This window comes from Pangasianodon hypophthalmus, chromosome 25 (assembly GCF_027358585.1).
Source record: "Pangasianodon hypophthalmus isolate fPanHyp1 chromosome 25, fPanHyp1.pri, whole genome shotgun sequence".
Taxonomy (NCBI): Eukaryota; Metazoa; Chordata; class Actinopteri; order Siluriformes; family Pangasiidae; genus Pangasianodon; species Pangasianodon hypophthalmus.
Window position 1 is genome coordinate 17424538 of NC_069734.1, and position 14897 is coordinate 17439434.

Here is a 14897-nt window from a genome sequence, read left to right on the forward strand (position 1 = left end):
CAGCGATCCCAGTGTGGATAGTGAAAGACAAAAATGTAGTGTGTCACCAATTCATTCACATCATGGTGATAAGCTAATTTTAATAATGATGATCTCACATATTCATCACGCTTCTTCTTTCATTTGTAAAAACACACGCCCACTGTTCTTAGAAACACTCATTTGTTCAGTTTTGCCATTTCCTGTGTTTTTCTATCTTTTATTATATATCACATCGTTTTCCCCTAGCTCATGAGTGCTGACATTTTCTAAGAAAGTTTCCACTCTTATATCTGCTCACTCAGCTACCGTCTTTAACCACTTACCCTCTCTCTCTACCCCAGCACTTATCCCTGTACTTAAGCAACTAACCCGTGTAACTCAGCAGAATGTAACTAACATAATGTGTGAGTCCGAACTGATTAATTCAATTACTTATGTAATTCAACATGTTATTAAGCCATGAGTCATGATTCTGTTGAACTGATGGTTCATTAATCTGTTTTGGTCAAGAGTCTTTTACAGTATGATTCTCTATGGAAAAAGAGTCATTTAGACTATGATTCTTTTTAGTAAAAGAGTTATTTAGATCATTATTCTGTTTTGGCCAGGGTTATTTAGTGCAAGATTCTGTTTGAATAGAGTCATTTAGCTCATGACTCTGTGTTGATAGAGTCATTTAGCCCATGATTCTGATTTGGCCAGGAGTCATTTAGTCCATGATTCTATGTGAGCCAGGAGCCATTTAGCCCATGATTCTCTTTGGACAAAGAGTCATTTGGCCACTGATTCTGTATGGACAAAGAGTCATTCAGACCTTGATTCTGTTTGGTTAAAGAGGTTTTTTTTATATCATTATTCTGTTTTTGGCTAGGAGTCATTTAGATCATGGTTCTCCTTGGATAGAATGGTTTAGCCCGCGATTCTGATATGGCTAGGAGTCCATGGTTCTGTTTGGACAAAGGAGTCATATAGTCTATGATTCTGTTTGAGTCAGAAGCATTTAGTCCATGATTCTGTTTGGTCAAAAACTTATTTAGACCATTATTCTGTTTTGGCCAGGAGTCTTTTAGCCCATGACTTTGTTTTGACAAAAAGAATCATTTGGCCCAGAAGTTTTTCATCCTATGATTCTGTTTGAACAAAGAGTCGTTTAGCCCATGACTGTTTGGTGAAAGAGTCATTTAAACCATGATTTTGAGCCAGGGGTCACTTAGGCCATGATTCTGATTTGGCCAATCTCTCTGTTCACTTCTGCAATCAGTTCTCTCTCTTTCTTTCTCTCTCTCTCTCTCTCTCTCTCTCTCTAATACAGTATGATAGCTCCATTAACAGTGATGAAATGAACATTAGTGGTTAATGATCATTGCGTATAGGGGGATCTGAGTTATAATGAATGTGTCTGCACTCTCCATCTCTCTCACACACACACAGACACACACACACAGCTATAATGATCCTCATCAGTCTCTGTGTGGCTATATAAAGAGCTCCACTCTATCACTACATCCGCCAGAGATAAAAAGGGGAAAAGAACAGGGGAGATGGAGGAAGAGAGATGAATTAATACTGCATCCACACACTAACTTTAGCTCTGAGTGGCCACAGGCAGCACACACACACCTTAGATACAGCACACAGCACACACCCACACACACCCACACACACACCCATACACACACATGCATGCACACATGCACATACCCACACACACACACACATGCACACACACAAGGTGAGGCACACACAGACAGAGAGAGAGAGAAAGCGAGGGAAAGGAGACAGAGACAGACAAGGACAGATGTGGTGATCCGAGACAAATGATGAGAGAAAACTGACAGACAGAGAGACAGGTAGAGAGAGATAGAGAGCAAAAGAAAGGGAAAGGACGAATGCAGAGGGCCGAGACGGATGGAACATGAGAGAAAAAGTGACAGAGAGAGAGACAGATAATCACATGCAGGCGAAATGGAGCGAGGAGGAGAGAAAGGGGTCAGAGTGATAGTGGTAGGGGAGAGAGACAGAGAAAGGGAGGGAGGAGATAAGGGTGTGTGAGCAGCAGGCATGAGGGCACTCTGAGAGGAATGATGAGAGAGAGAGAGAGAGAGAGAGAGAGAGAGAGCGAGAGGGCTAATATACTCAAAAGAGATGGAGAGACATATAAATATATGTAGACAAATAGAAAGATCTGGAAGTAGAAATGTGCAGTAAATGTGCATGGGAACACACACACACACACACACACACACACATTTGCTGTCATAGAAGGTGACACACATTTGGCACAGGATCTAGCTCCAGGTGCACAAACACACACGGGATGGAGTTACAGACCCTGACATGGGGTGTCTCTCTCTCTCTCTCCCTCTCTCTCTCTCTTTCTCTATCCTCTCTCTTTTTCTCTCTGCTTCCTCTTTTACACACGGGTTCTAAACACAGATATATGCAGGTCCATATACACTTAGATGTATTCCACATAAATGCAGGTGCACACACACACACACACACACATGAATGATAGATGACTTTCTCTGTGTGTGTATGTGTGTGTGTATGTGTGTGTGTGAGAGAGAGAGATAGATAGATTTGTATTTAGAGTAATTAATTCCTTTATTTGTCTAATTGTCTGGTCACAGTGTTCAGAACTTTTTCTCACACACTCCAGGAATGAACACTTGCAGTTCTCTTTGGCTCAGTGATAACTAACACAGTGTTGTGCTGCTCTCTAGTGGACGTCAGGACTATTTCCCTAATTTCCTCTCGGAACTTTCACGGCCAGATTCAGTGTTCAAATGATAAGACCGTTCTAATATCTGCACATTGTGAGAGAGAAATTTTAATGTTTCCTACATTCAGCTTAAAAACATCACTAAAACTCTAATAAATGAGGAATGAAACACTGTGTGTGGCATTAATCGTTTTTGCTCCTAGCATGCTAATTAGTTAATGTGCTAGTCATCTAACAAGCTAATTAGTTACGAGTAAAGCAGTTGAGTTTTATGGTAACGGACGGTAAAGAAAAGCAGGTAAATGTAGTTAGTTCATCCGAAAATTATTTAATTAAACGATTATCTGCACAAAACTACACCCGGAAAAGCTGTTTGGTTTTTGTTTTTGTTTTTTTTTCCTGTAATGGAGCGGTATCACTTTGTATGAAGTGTAGAGGTGTACACAAGACTGTTTTTTAGCTCCACTACTGCCCACTCACTAACGAAATTCCTCCCGCAGTTATTTTCATTGTCCTTTAAAGCTAGATAAAATTTCAATAAAATCACGAGTGAATTCGGCTTTGACTAGCACTGTATGAAAGAATGCTATGAGCCACGGGTTGCGCATCACTGTGCAATCCCACTCAGCTAGTAGTGCAGCTAGTGGTGGATCTTTTTTGGAGGCCGGAGTTGAACATGATGGAAAAACCTCCCAGGAACTGGATATTCCATCTATCATTATTATTTACATACTGATTTATATACTTTCATCATTAACAGTGTAGCATAAAAAGCATTGGAGCTGGAAATGTAATTTGTAGCCTGCTAACTAAAGTGTAGTTTGACACTGTGGAAATAAAACAGCGTTCTTGCTATAGTAAAAAATCTAGTAAAATAAACTAATAAAAAAATCGGGATTTGTACTACAAAGAGGACTACAAGAGAAGGACTGGAAAAGGAGATGTTCGTAACTCAAATCATTAAAAACAAGTCTTAATTCCATCAAATTAAACATCTGGAGAAGAAGAGTCACGACTGGACACAGGGTTCCACTGGTATCCCTCTGAGCACGGCTGAAGTGCATTATGGGAAGCGGAGGCGAGGTGGGCAAATCTGCCATCGCAGAATAAGACTTCAAATCCCGTGTGTTCAGAAGAACATGCTGGAAAAGAAGGACAGTGCCACATCTGTGTTGTGAAATCAGGCACAGCGCTCCCCTCTTGGGAAGCGTAGTGGTTTGGTCCATTGCAATAGGCAGCGTGGAGCTGAGTGACATCATCATGTTCCTGATCACTGAGAGGAATAATGTTAAATCATTAGTTAATGAATCATTATATTAATTTAAACCTGAATCATATCAGTGTCTGAAAAGAAGCCAGAAGAAGGATACACCCTTAATAGGCAAAAATAATAAACTGGGACGCAACCTTCTGCGTACTTTACTACTGCCACCTTCTCAACATCAATTAAAGCGTCCATGAGAAACATTTTAGTGTGGTTTTTTTCTCACTAATACACAACTGATAAAATGCACCATGACGTCCTGTGGTATTTATGTGAACTGTTATGTTAGTAATAGTGAAAATATGACAGAAATACTACAGTACCATGACATCAACCGTTTTATTTTTGCCAGAAACAAGGTTATCATCATTTTTTTTTTTTAGACTGAGTGGACTTTTGTGTTAACAAATCTGTGTCAAATTGTACTTTTGTCATAAGTGGCATTTATTTATTTTCAAAATTATGTGTGTTAGCTGTTAAATGTATGATTTTTATAATTAGGCATTTTATATTTCATATATTAATTACTTAACTTTTAACAGAAAAGTGCTATTTTAGCCAGCTGCCACCTAGTGGTCATTATTACTAACTACAAATAATGAAGCCTAATCCAAACAATTTTTATACATGTGAACGAATTTAAAAAATATGTATATAATAACACTTTGTTTATAGAAATCCAATGTATTTAATATAAATATTTCTCTGGCTTAAATTTGTATCATATATTTGTATCATATCATGCACACTTAGTCTCCTAAACTAGTGAAAACACAAAATTCAGAAATCACCAAGTTCTTTATGAAGCTCTGTGTGTGTGTGTGTGTGTGTGTGTGTGTAACAGGAAATCGGATATTGTGTTCACTCACATTGTGTGGAGATTCAGCTGTATGTTCTCCAGGACACACACTCGGCTCAGACACAGATCACCCATCTCTGTGTAGAAGGGCAGCCCCTCAGCATGGACCTGAGCAAAGAGTGTTAAAACTGCTATAATACTGTACTTTAAGAGAGCGATGCAGCGGCGCTTTAGTCCATTAGTCTGTCCAGCTGTCTCACCTCCTCATCAGTACACTCTGCCCAAACAGATCAGCTTCCAAAGCTTCACGTTTCATGCTAACACCACCATCAATGACACTCGGGCTCAACTGTGTCAGAAAGCTGCATTGCATTCTGGGACACTGAGTCCAGGCTTTGGACCCACGTCTCCACTACTTTCTTACACTGGACTTCTCATTAATATGATGCTGAAAAATGGTGAATTTTTTTTTTTTGATTGTTTGAGATAGTTAATTTTTTTCTCCAGGCTGTATCCTGTCCTACAACAAGACCTCTAATATCTAAAGAAAATATATTTAACCATCTTTGTTATTCTCTACCCTTTTTGTCCGAAGGGTGTGCAAACTTTTGCACTCGACTGTAGATATTATGTGCTAGTTGTTAGGAGAAGACAATAATTAACAGTGTGTGTTGTTTGAGTTTTATTTTCTAATATAAGCATAAATGCCTTGTACTGTATATACAAGTGTAACGAGACATGTGTTTGTAAGAGTGTGTGTGTATGTATGTGTGTTTGTGTGTATGAGAGAGAGAGAGAGAGAGAGAGAGAGAGAAAGTGACCTGGCAAACGGCGTCCATCAGTTTACTCTGGAAAGGAGAGGGAAGAGACGCATCCCAGACTCTCAACCTCCTAACAGAGAGAGAGAGAGAGAGAGAGAGAGAGAGAGAGAACAAAGAATGAGAGAGAGACATACAGCAAGAGACAAAGACAGATTGAGACAGACAGAACATGATCAACAGAGATAGAAAGTGACAGAGAGAGAGAGACTGATACAGAAATCAAGAGAGATGGACACTGATAGAGACAGGTACAGAAAGACAGACAGTCAGGCAGAAAATGAGACCGAGAGAGACAAAGTGAGAGACAGACAGAGAGAGAGAGAAGGAAGAAAGAGAGACAGAAAGTGAGAGACAGAGAGAGAGAGAGAGTGAAGACAGAGACAAAGTGAGAGACAGAGAGAAAGAGAAGAAAGAGAGACAGAAAGTGAGAGACAGACAGACAGAGAGAGCGAAGAGAGAGACAGAAAGTGAGAGACAGAGAGAGAGAGACAGAAAATGTATGTGTACAGTAAAATTATTTGAATTAGCAGTATACTAACATACTTGTTCTATGATGTGTTTGTGTGTGTGTGTTTGTGTGTGTGTGTGTGTGTGTGTGTGTGCATGTCACCTGTGAAAGGCCAGCAAAATGAAGTACATAAGTATGAGGGCCACAGACACACTCGCTGACAAGAGGAAATACACCCAGGCTGAAGCTGATGCTGGAGCTACACACACACACACACACACACACACAAACACACACATGTCACATCATATATAAACTGTGTGTATATACATATATAGAATATGCTGTATGTATATACAATGTGTGTGTGTGTGTGTGTGTGTGGTCTCACCCGGGCGTGTGGTCCAGTAAACTGGTTTGGTCCAGTCTGAAGGATAGCCGGCGTACCGTGACCCTCGACCCCTCCTCGGGCTCACTCTACAGCGCACCTGAGCTAGGTAACGGCTGGAAGAACGCAGAGAACCTTCCGCCATGACACACACACTCACACCCGGCGGGAGACTGAGCGTCTCTGCTAACTCCTGTGGAGAGAAACTGTGAATGGAAATGAAACTGGAAACATGCTACGCTGAAATGGAGTTGTGCTCTGTGTTTATAAAAAAAGATCCCTTAACACAGTTGGGTCAAAGCACTGACATTTCTCAGTATGGTTAGCATCTGATGCTAAATAAATGTAATTACATTGTAATTCTAATATTATGGAACCTTTTCTAAGTAATTTACCATCATATCTGAGGTAATTGTTGATATTTCTGATAGTTTTGACTTGTTTTCACTGTCACTATGCCTGCTCCATGCTAGCTAGCGTTGCTCATCATCTGTCCTTCAGAGCTGCCTAGCAACAGTGTTCGGTTAGCAGCCCATGCTAAAAGTCTACTAGTAAATTACATCACATCTGAGGGAAATGTTGATATTCCCAATAATTTTGTTATGTTTCTACTGTTACTGTGCCTTTACATCATCCATATAACTCATTTAACCACTTAGTGCTAGCTAGCTATGCTCTTCTGTCCTTAAGAGTTGCCTAGCAACAGTGTTCAGTTAGCAGCTGATGCTATATGTAATTACAATGTAATTTTAGTTGAAGGGAGACTTTTCCTAGTAATTTACCATCACATCTGAGGAAAATGTTGATATTCCTGACAGTTTTGACTTGACTCTACCGTTACTCTGCCTCTACATTGTCCATATAAATCATTTAACAGTGCCACACTGGCTAGCTATGCTCATTGTCTATTCTTTAGATTAGCCTAGCAACAATATTCAGTTAGCAGCCAATGCTAAGTGTAATTTTAGTAGCAGGGAGTCTTTTCTTAGTAAATTACCAACACATCTGTGGGGAATAGAAATTATTCTTGATAGTTTTGTTTTGTTTTTCCTGTCACAAAGCTAGCACTAGCTAGCTAACTCATTAATCTCTGTCATGGAATTATCCATATTTCCCAGTTGCCTAGCAACAGTGTTCTCACAGCGTCTCACAAAGCTGAAAGCACAAGGTATTCTCCCAGGCATTCATTCCTGTTTTGCTGCCAAATTGTGTTCGATATGATTTTTCCCCCTCTTTTCGCTCTTTTCTTACTTTTTTATATTAAATTAAAATGTTTCTTCTCCTTTTTCACTCTTCCATCATATTTATATATGTCCAGGCAATAAAAGGAAGAAACTAAATTTCTTTTAGGAAGTGAAGAATTTATCAGAACACACACACACACACACACACACACACTCACAGGTGAGTTGATGTTCCAGTATCTGAGCTCAGAGTTTATTGGGACTGTTCGATATTTAGGAAGAGTCCAGTTCAGGACCCAGTCGTCTCCAATCAACTCAACACGCATGTCCGCTGGAGCCGCAGGCTCAACTATAGAACGAACACACACACACACACACACACACAAATGTGAGGGACTTGAATTGGAAACTCCTTATCAATGGATTCCCCACTAACAGTTTATAAATTTTATATCAGTACACTTGCAAAACAGGAAGATGTTTTAGAAGAATGGTGTTCATCGCTCCAGTACAGTTCCACAGACTTGTAGAATCTATACCAAGGTAGACAGAAGCTGTTCTGGCGATTCATGCTGTCCCAACACATCACTAACACACTTTTTGTTGGTTTTCCCTTTAATGTGTCACTCAACTGAAAGGTACATACTGCGGCGGTGCGCCTGGAAGACTTTGGTCCTTGATTCTGGACGGAGAGCCAACAGCAGCGTTTCAGCTTCAGGTACAGAGAATGAACAGGAGAACCTCATGGTAGCATCATCATCATCATCATCATCATGGCCATCTAATCCTGCACAACACAACTCAGACCTGAGGCAGACAGAGAGATGGGTTAAGCTTCCTACAGTAAAACAATTACACATTCATACACACACAACACACACACATACTCACGTTGCGTTAAGCCGTGTGCGATAGGACAGGTCGTAGACGACGTACTGTGCCAGTTCTCTCATCATCTGCCACTTGCACTTCACCTCACGCTCTCCATCATACACACACTGCAGGTTAAAAGGGCCAGGGGGGGCACCTAACACACACACACACACACACACACACTTGGCTGTGAGAATGTGCACGTCTCTCCCACATAGAAAGCACAGCCAGTTTTTTGCTTCCTTGGCCATGGATGGCTGTGGCATCATCAGGATTTGAACTCATGATCTCCCACTAAGTCGAACACGTTTCTGTTGCACCACTCAGTGGCCTACTTACTGGAGTTTTTTTTAGATCTTGTGAACAGGAATAATTGAAATTGAGGAATGAAAAGATCACATGGCTGAGGTTAAATGACAGAAAGAAATAGCAATGCACAAGAAGTCACAAACTTGCTATTGACAACTGTTTTAGTTTTAGCATCAATAAAAAAAATACACTTACCTGTAGAACTTATGTTATTCAATCCATTGTCTATTCTTCTCTTCTGCATCATGTTCAGACTCCTCCTGTCGTCCTCCCTCAGTTCAACAGACTGAAAAAATAAATATGCTGTAATTGTCCACGAGTTTCAATTCAATAAGAGCTCAGCTTTGGTAAATATGTGAAACATATAAAATACAAATAAGTACATGAACACATCGCAAAAACATATTATAAAAAGTCATGTTAGAACAGCTTGCAGAAGATTGTCGTGTCTATTTCGGCACTTGTTGAAACCTTGAACACCATTTCCCATGATTCCTAGCCAGACAACAAACTACAAACTGCATCACATGACCAATCACAAGCAGCCTATCCCCTTTCACAATCAAACACACCTGTTCTCAAGCAAGACTCTGCCTTTAAATAATCCAGATATTCACTGGTTTCTTGCGAAGTCTTGCCAATGCGTTCTAACTAAAACAACAACAACATACTATTATTACGAGAAAAGCATCATGTTATTATGAGAAAATGACAACTTAGTAAAATTTGACTTCATGCTTGGCTTAAACCACAAAGAGATTTTAGTCAGGGAGCAGTGTAGGTGTCATTAGTGAGTGCACATTACGAAGCATTTTCACATTTCCCTATAACGAGATGATTTTCTTGTAACTAGATGCTGATGAGAATTCTTTTCTTACGTGGCAGCACTGTGCTTCTGTATTACCTGCCTTATTTAAGCTCGTTTGTAGTGTCCTGATTTGACCCTTTTGATTGTTTGGCTTTTGCTAAATAACGAGAACACTGCTCATGAGGCAGGCCTGTGCGATTCCTGACAAAATTAAACCACGTCAGCTCTCACGTCATGTCCAAAACTTACGGAAGTTCCCAAATTTCAAAACATTATACCATAAAGTGCAGTTTATAAATTCTGTGATTTAAAGAGAAGGAAGGGAGCAGAGATGTAAAAGAGGAAGTCAGGGTTTTTTGTGTTAGTCTGACACTGGAAGGCGATTTGACCGTTTGTGTCAAATCAGGGTCAATAGTGTGCTAGGCTAGTGCAGTTATTCCTATTATTCTGCCTTTCTAAAATATTTAAACTATATTTTGTGGCAAAATTTTACCTCAGCAGACATTAAAAATGTCCTTCACTCTCAGTCTCACTCTCTAAACCCGGATTTAAGCACTCACAGTCCCTCGCTAGTTCCACAAATTAGACAGAAATATAACTAGACTTTTACAAAGAGCCCTATCAAGCTAATTACCTAGCTAGTTAACTATCTATCTAGCTACATTAACAGTTTTAAAAAGCTTAGTTGACGTTCTAGATAGCAAGTTACATATACTGTCAAACGATAGGTCTTACAGATAGCTAATTTTAACTTCTGTTAATCTACAAACACAAACACGACTGTTAAAACAGGAACCTTGGTGCCAATATTTTGTGCTGGTAACATTAACAATATTGTACGTTTTGAATATGAAATACTCACAATCCGATGTGAAGCTCTCAGGTTAAAGGTCATGGACTGAGTCCCGGCTGGTGTGGAGAGTTTAGAGACAAGCCAAATGTGTGTCCAGTCTTCTGTGATGTTTCCTAAATCATAAGGCAGTTTGCTTCTTTTAATTGTGGCCTGGAGCTGATGTAAGCTAATGTTGCTTACAATTAAAGAAGCATCAATTTTAGCTACATGAATATGACTCAATTTCAAGATGGAGCTACGACTCTTTTTAGGTCTGTGACGCCATTTTGTCCATTTTTCCACATCAGTGTAGCTAGGCAAGTTTACTAAAAAGCCAGCTAACACTGGACTAATTTGTATATACAAGCAAGCTAAATAAAACTAGTTTAGCTATTATTTTGTGTATTTTTTTGTGTATACTAACTGCAACGAGAGAAAATTAGGGCTAATGGTGTCGCATGACCATGACCATGATGAAGTCGCATGACCGTTTAAAATTAGCTGATCTTCAGCTAACTTAAGCTCCGCCCTTGTTGACTTGTCACGTGTACGCTGGTTTATTACGTCTTCCCAAGTCTAAAGTGTACACTTTCTTGCATTTGCACTCTGTTGCTGTGTAAATTAATGCTGAGGTGGGCGGAGCAGCACTCAAAATCTGCGGACACGGTGGCATTTTCAAATATATTTTGGTTCGAAAATGAGCATGACTTTACCTGAGAGCCCTGCTTAGCACGAATGCAGAGACGAACAGTATTTTTGTGACCTTTAGCGCAGCATTATAAGTCTTGTCCCATTTCTTAAACAACGCTTCACCCAAATACCAACTAAATACAACACAAGTAGTTATTTTCTCTGTTGGTGTGTACTGACCGTGCTGTGTGAGGTTAAAGGTTCCTGAAAGGCCCTGAGCGTGTGGCGTGTGGAAAAAGAACACGTCGTCGAAGCCGATGGCGAACAGCGAAGTGTTGTATCGACACTGGGATCGCTTCTGTCCTGATGCATTGTGGGCCGTCGGAGGACCGGTAGACACGGGGACGCAGGCTGACACTCTGATCACCACAAATACATTTTCTCATGACTTCTGTCCAGAGCAATGCTCTCAGTGCGTGTTGTGTTCGATGTCTGAAAAGCTAATACACACTTGCTGCGTCTCACCTGTGCTCATCCGGGTCCAGGTGAAAAAGAGAAAGAGGAAGACCAGGGACTTCTGTCCAGCTACAGCGGATATGTGTCAGGTAGTCGTTACGACATTCCAAGGACTCCAGAACAGGGGACTCTAAATAAAAACAGTAACATTTTATTTGGATGGTCCAGTGCAGATGGTTTGTAGATGTAAATAATAATCGTCATAATAATCGTAACTGCGAAGTTCACCCAGCTAGCACCTTGATAAATGTTCATTTACATTATTAACAAAAATTTATAACATAACCTACTATAACCCACCTAACCTAGTATTTAATCAAGTAGTATGCAATTAAAGTTGTAGCCTGTGACTATGTTTGTGCTTCACAAGTGTGTGAGATTAAGCCAGTGACCTTAAATCTGTGGAATTAAATCAGTGTCCATATCAAGGGGATTAAACCAATGAATTTAATCCAGTGGTTTAGGATTAAACCACTGAGATGAAACCTGTGATTGCAATCCGTAAATTATCCCAGTGAAATTAAACCAATGCAATTAATTTTAAACCAGTGAGATTACACCAGTGATCTTCCAACAATCAGATTAAATCAGTGAGATTAACCAGTTATCTTTATACCAGTGATGCTAATCCACTGTAATTAAACAAGTAATATCAAAACAGATTAAACCAATGAGATTAAAACCAGTGATTTTAAACCAGTGGGATAAAATCAATGGGATTAAACCAATGATCTTAAACTAGTGAGATTAAACCATTGGGATTAAACTAGTGAGATTAAACCAATGGGGTTAAATCATTGAGATTAAACTTGTGAGATTAAACCAATGATCTTAACCTAGTGAGATTAAACCAGAGGGATTAAACCAATGGGAATCAGTTACTGATACTAAATCAGTGGGATTAAACCAATGGGAATCAGTTACTGATATTAAACCAGTGGGATTAAACCAGAGGGATTAACCCGTGAGATTTAAACAGTGAGCTAGGCAAGTACATGCATTGAAAATGGCCAAAACACCCAACAAAAAGTTGTTACTAAAGTCATATATTAAACAGTAATATATTAAAAGTATATTAAGGTGTCTTGGACTTCTTTTTAAAACTCTTTTTTGGAATTTTTTTTTTTTCCTCAAGGTTTTTTTTGTTGCTGAACCTCATTCTGGACGTCTCATTATTCCCCCAGCTCTTCAGCTGCTATTTAAAACTGTCACCATTCGGAAAGATTGCGTTTGGGATGTGAATAGCTCTTACCTGGGGCGGACGGACCGTGATTTGGACACACTACGGTGCAGTAAGTAGGGGGAAAACTCGAACACGAAGCCCAGAGGAGGAACGCCGTCACTGGGGACAGAATATGGGTCCTCATGACCTCAGGTGGATCACACGAACTGGATTAAGTGAATATAAGCAGAATACACTTGTACTTATGGAAAGCCCCTGAATGGCCTAAATTGTGTCGTTAACATTTAACACTTTTGACATTATTCATGAGAGAAACGTGGATTTCTCAGTTTACACACCTGGTTTAATTCATGATCCAAGCTTTGAGAGCCATTAAAGGAATTATTTGGCCAAAATACTACTTTAATTTACTACTTAGCAATGAATGTTCTGTTTAATAAAAGAGCAATATATTTTCATCTAAATTATTAGCAATAAACAATACCCAATTACTGCTAGTCATTTTCCATTTTTTAAAAAGTCAAAGTTTAACACATTTCATTTACTATAGATGAAAATGACTGTAAATATAAATATAATTTATTTAAAAAAGAGAAAGAAATCCATAAACCATTTTATGTTGTTGTTTTTGCTCATTGCACATTTTGAGCCAAGAATCAATATACATTTTAGAAATGCAGATGGAGTCAAAGCACAACTCACAAACAATCAGAATAATAAATAATAGTGGTTTAAGATGTGACACATGGCTAAAAGTCCAACACTATGCCATCAATATGCATGTAGGTCTGCTTTTATAGGTAAGAAAATAAAGAAATCCTTAAAGAAATCTTACCTTCAGATCTGACAGGTCTGAAAAAAATGTGAGTTCTCAATTCATACAGCCATATATAATCATCACACACACACACACACACACACACACACACTTCACTGGTCATGTTGACACCGAATATTCAATATTGCTGACTAATTCAATTTAAAAAAAAAAACAACAAAACTTCCTTTTCAGAAGATTCTAATATGAAAATAAATGAAAATAAAGTTTTATCTTTATCACAGTCCTTAGCAAAGCACACACTGTTGGCAAATTATTCCCAGTATTCGGTTTGCTGGTGAATAACAGGACATGTGAAGTGGTTTTTTTGCTATTGCTATTACTGAAAAACAGATTTAATGCTTCAATAGCTTTTACTATTTATTTAAAAAATACATTCTTAGCAGTCTGACCACTTTGCCACAAAAATATGTTTAATGTATCCTCTCCCTGGCTCATTTTCAACTGTTCCTGATTTTCCTTTTTTTTTTTTTACTCCTCTAATGGTGATTAATGGTACTTTTAACTGGTTTTATTTTTGTTTTATTTTTTTTATATCCATTACCCAGCCTTTGCAGGTCAACAACCATCTGTATCATTTGTGTTGAAAGCTCTTTGGGTTTTTTCCTCCCAGTGGTGATGGATACACTTTATACTTCAAGGCTTGAAGAGCTTAATTTGTAAAACATGAGGTACTGAAACACCAAGCGAGACCTGATCCAGCGAGTGGACAGGTCAGAAAAAGGCATGACACTGCCACCACCGTGCTTCATCATACAGATGGTATTAGCCAGTTGATGCACAGTACCTGATGATAGATGTAGCACTTGGGGTTCAGAGCAAAAAGTCCATTTTTGTCTCATCAGACAAGAGATTCTTTTTCCTCATGCTCTCAGAGTCATTTAAGTGCCTGCTACATGGTACTCAAGTGGCTTCCATCTAGCCACTCTAGGCTTGATTGATGGAGTATTTCTGAGATGGTTGTCCTTCCAGCAGGTTCTCCATCTCTGAGGAGGACATCTGAAGCTCTGTTAGTGTGGCCATGGGTTCTCAGTCACCTTCCAGCTTTAAGAGTCCTGGTGGTTCCAAAACTTCTTCCATTTCACTGTGCTCCTGGGAACATTCCAAGCTTTAGAAATGGTTTTGTCCACTTGCCCAGATATGTCTTGATGCAGTTTGGTTCAGAGAGAGTTCTCTGGACTTCATCGCTTTTTGGTTTTTTTGGTCTGACATGCAATGGAATCATTTCCAATCAATTGAATTTGCCACAGGTGGACTCCAGACAAGTTCCAGAGCCATCTCGAGATAATCAAAGCAA

At 39.3% G+C, this 14897-nt stretch overlaps 1 protein-coding gene across 1 annotated transcript; it reads right to left on the reverse strand.

The window, feature by feature from the left end:
• Window positions 1–2500: 2500 nt before the first annotated feature.
• LOC113547613 (uncharacterized) lies at window positions 2501–12946 on the reverse strand. Its single transcript, XM_034299472.2, has 13 exons — window positions 12832–12946; window positions 11589–11709; window positions 11304–11482; window positions 10464–10567; window positions 8989–9079; window positions 8503–8638; window positions 8258–8418; window positions 7830–7960; window positions 6431–6620; window positions 6202–6298; window positions 5592–5661; window positions 4841–4938; window positions 2501–3980 (listed from the first exon to the last, which is right to left on the reverse strand). Exons 1-13 carry the CDS (start codon window positions 12944–12946, stop codon window positions 3695–3697), a joined length of 1779 nt encoding a protein of 592 aa, XP_034155363.2. The 3' UTR covers window positions 2501–3694.
• Between the last annotated feature and the right edge of the window lie 1951 nt (window positions 12947–14897).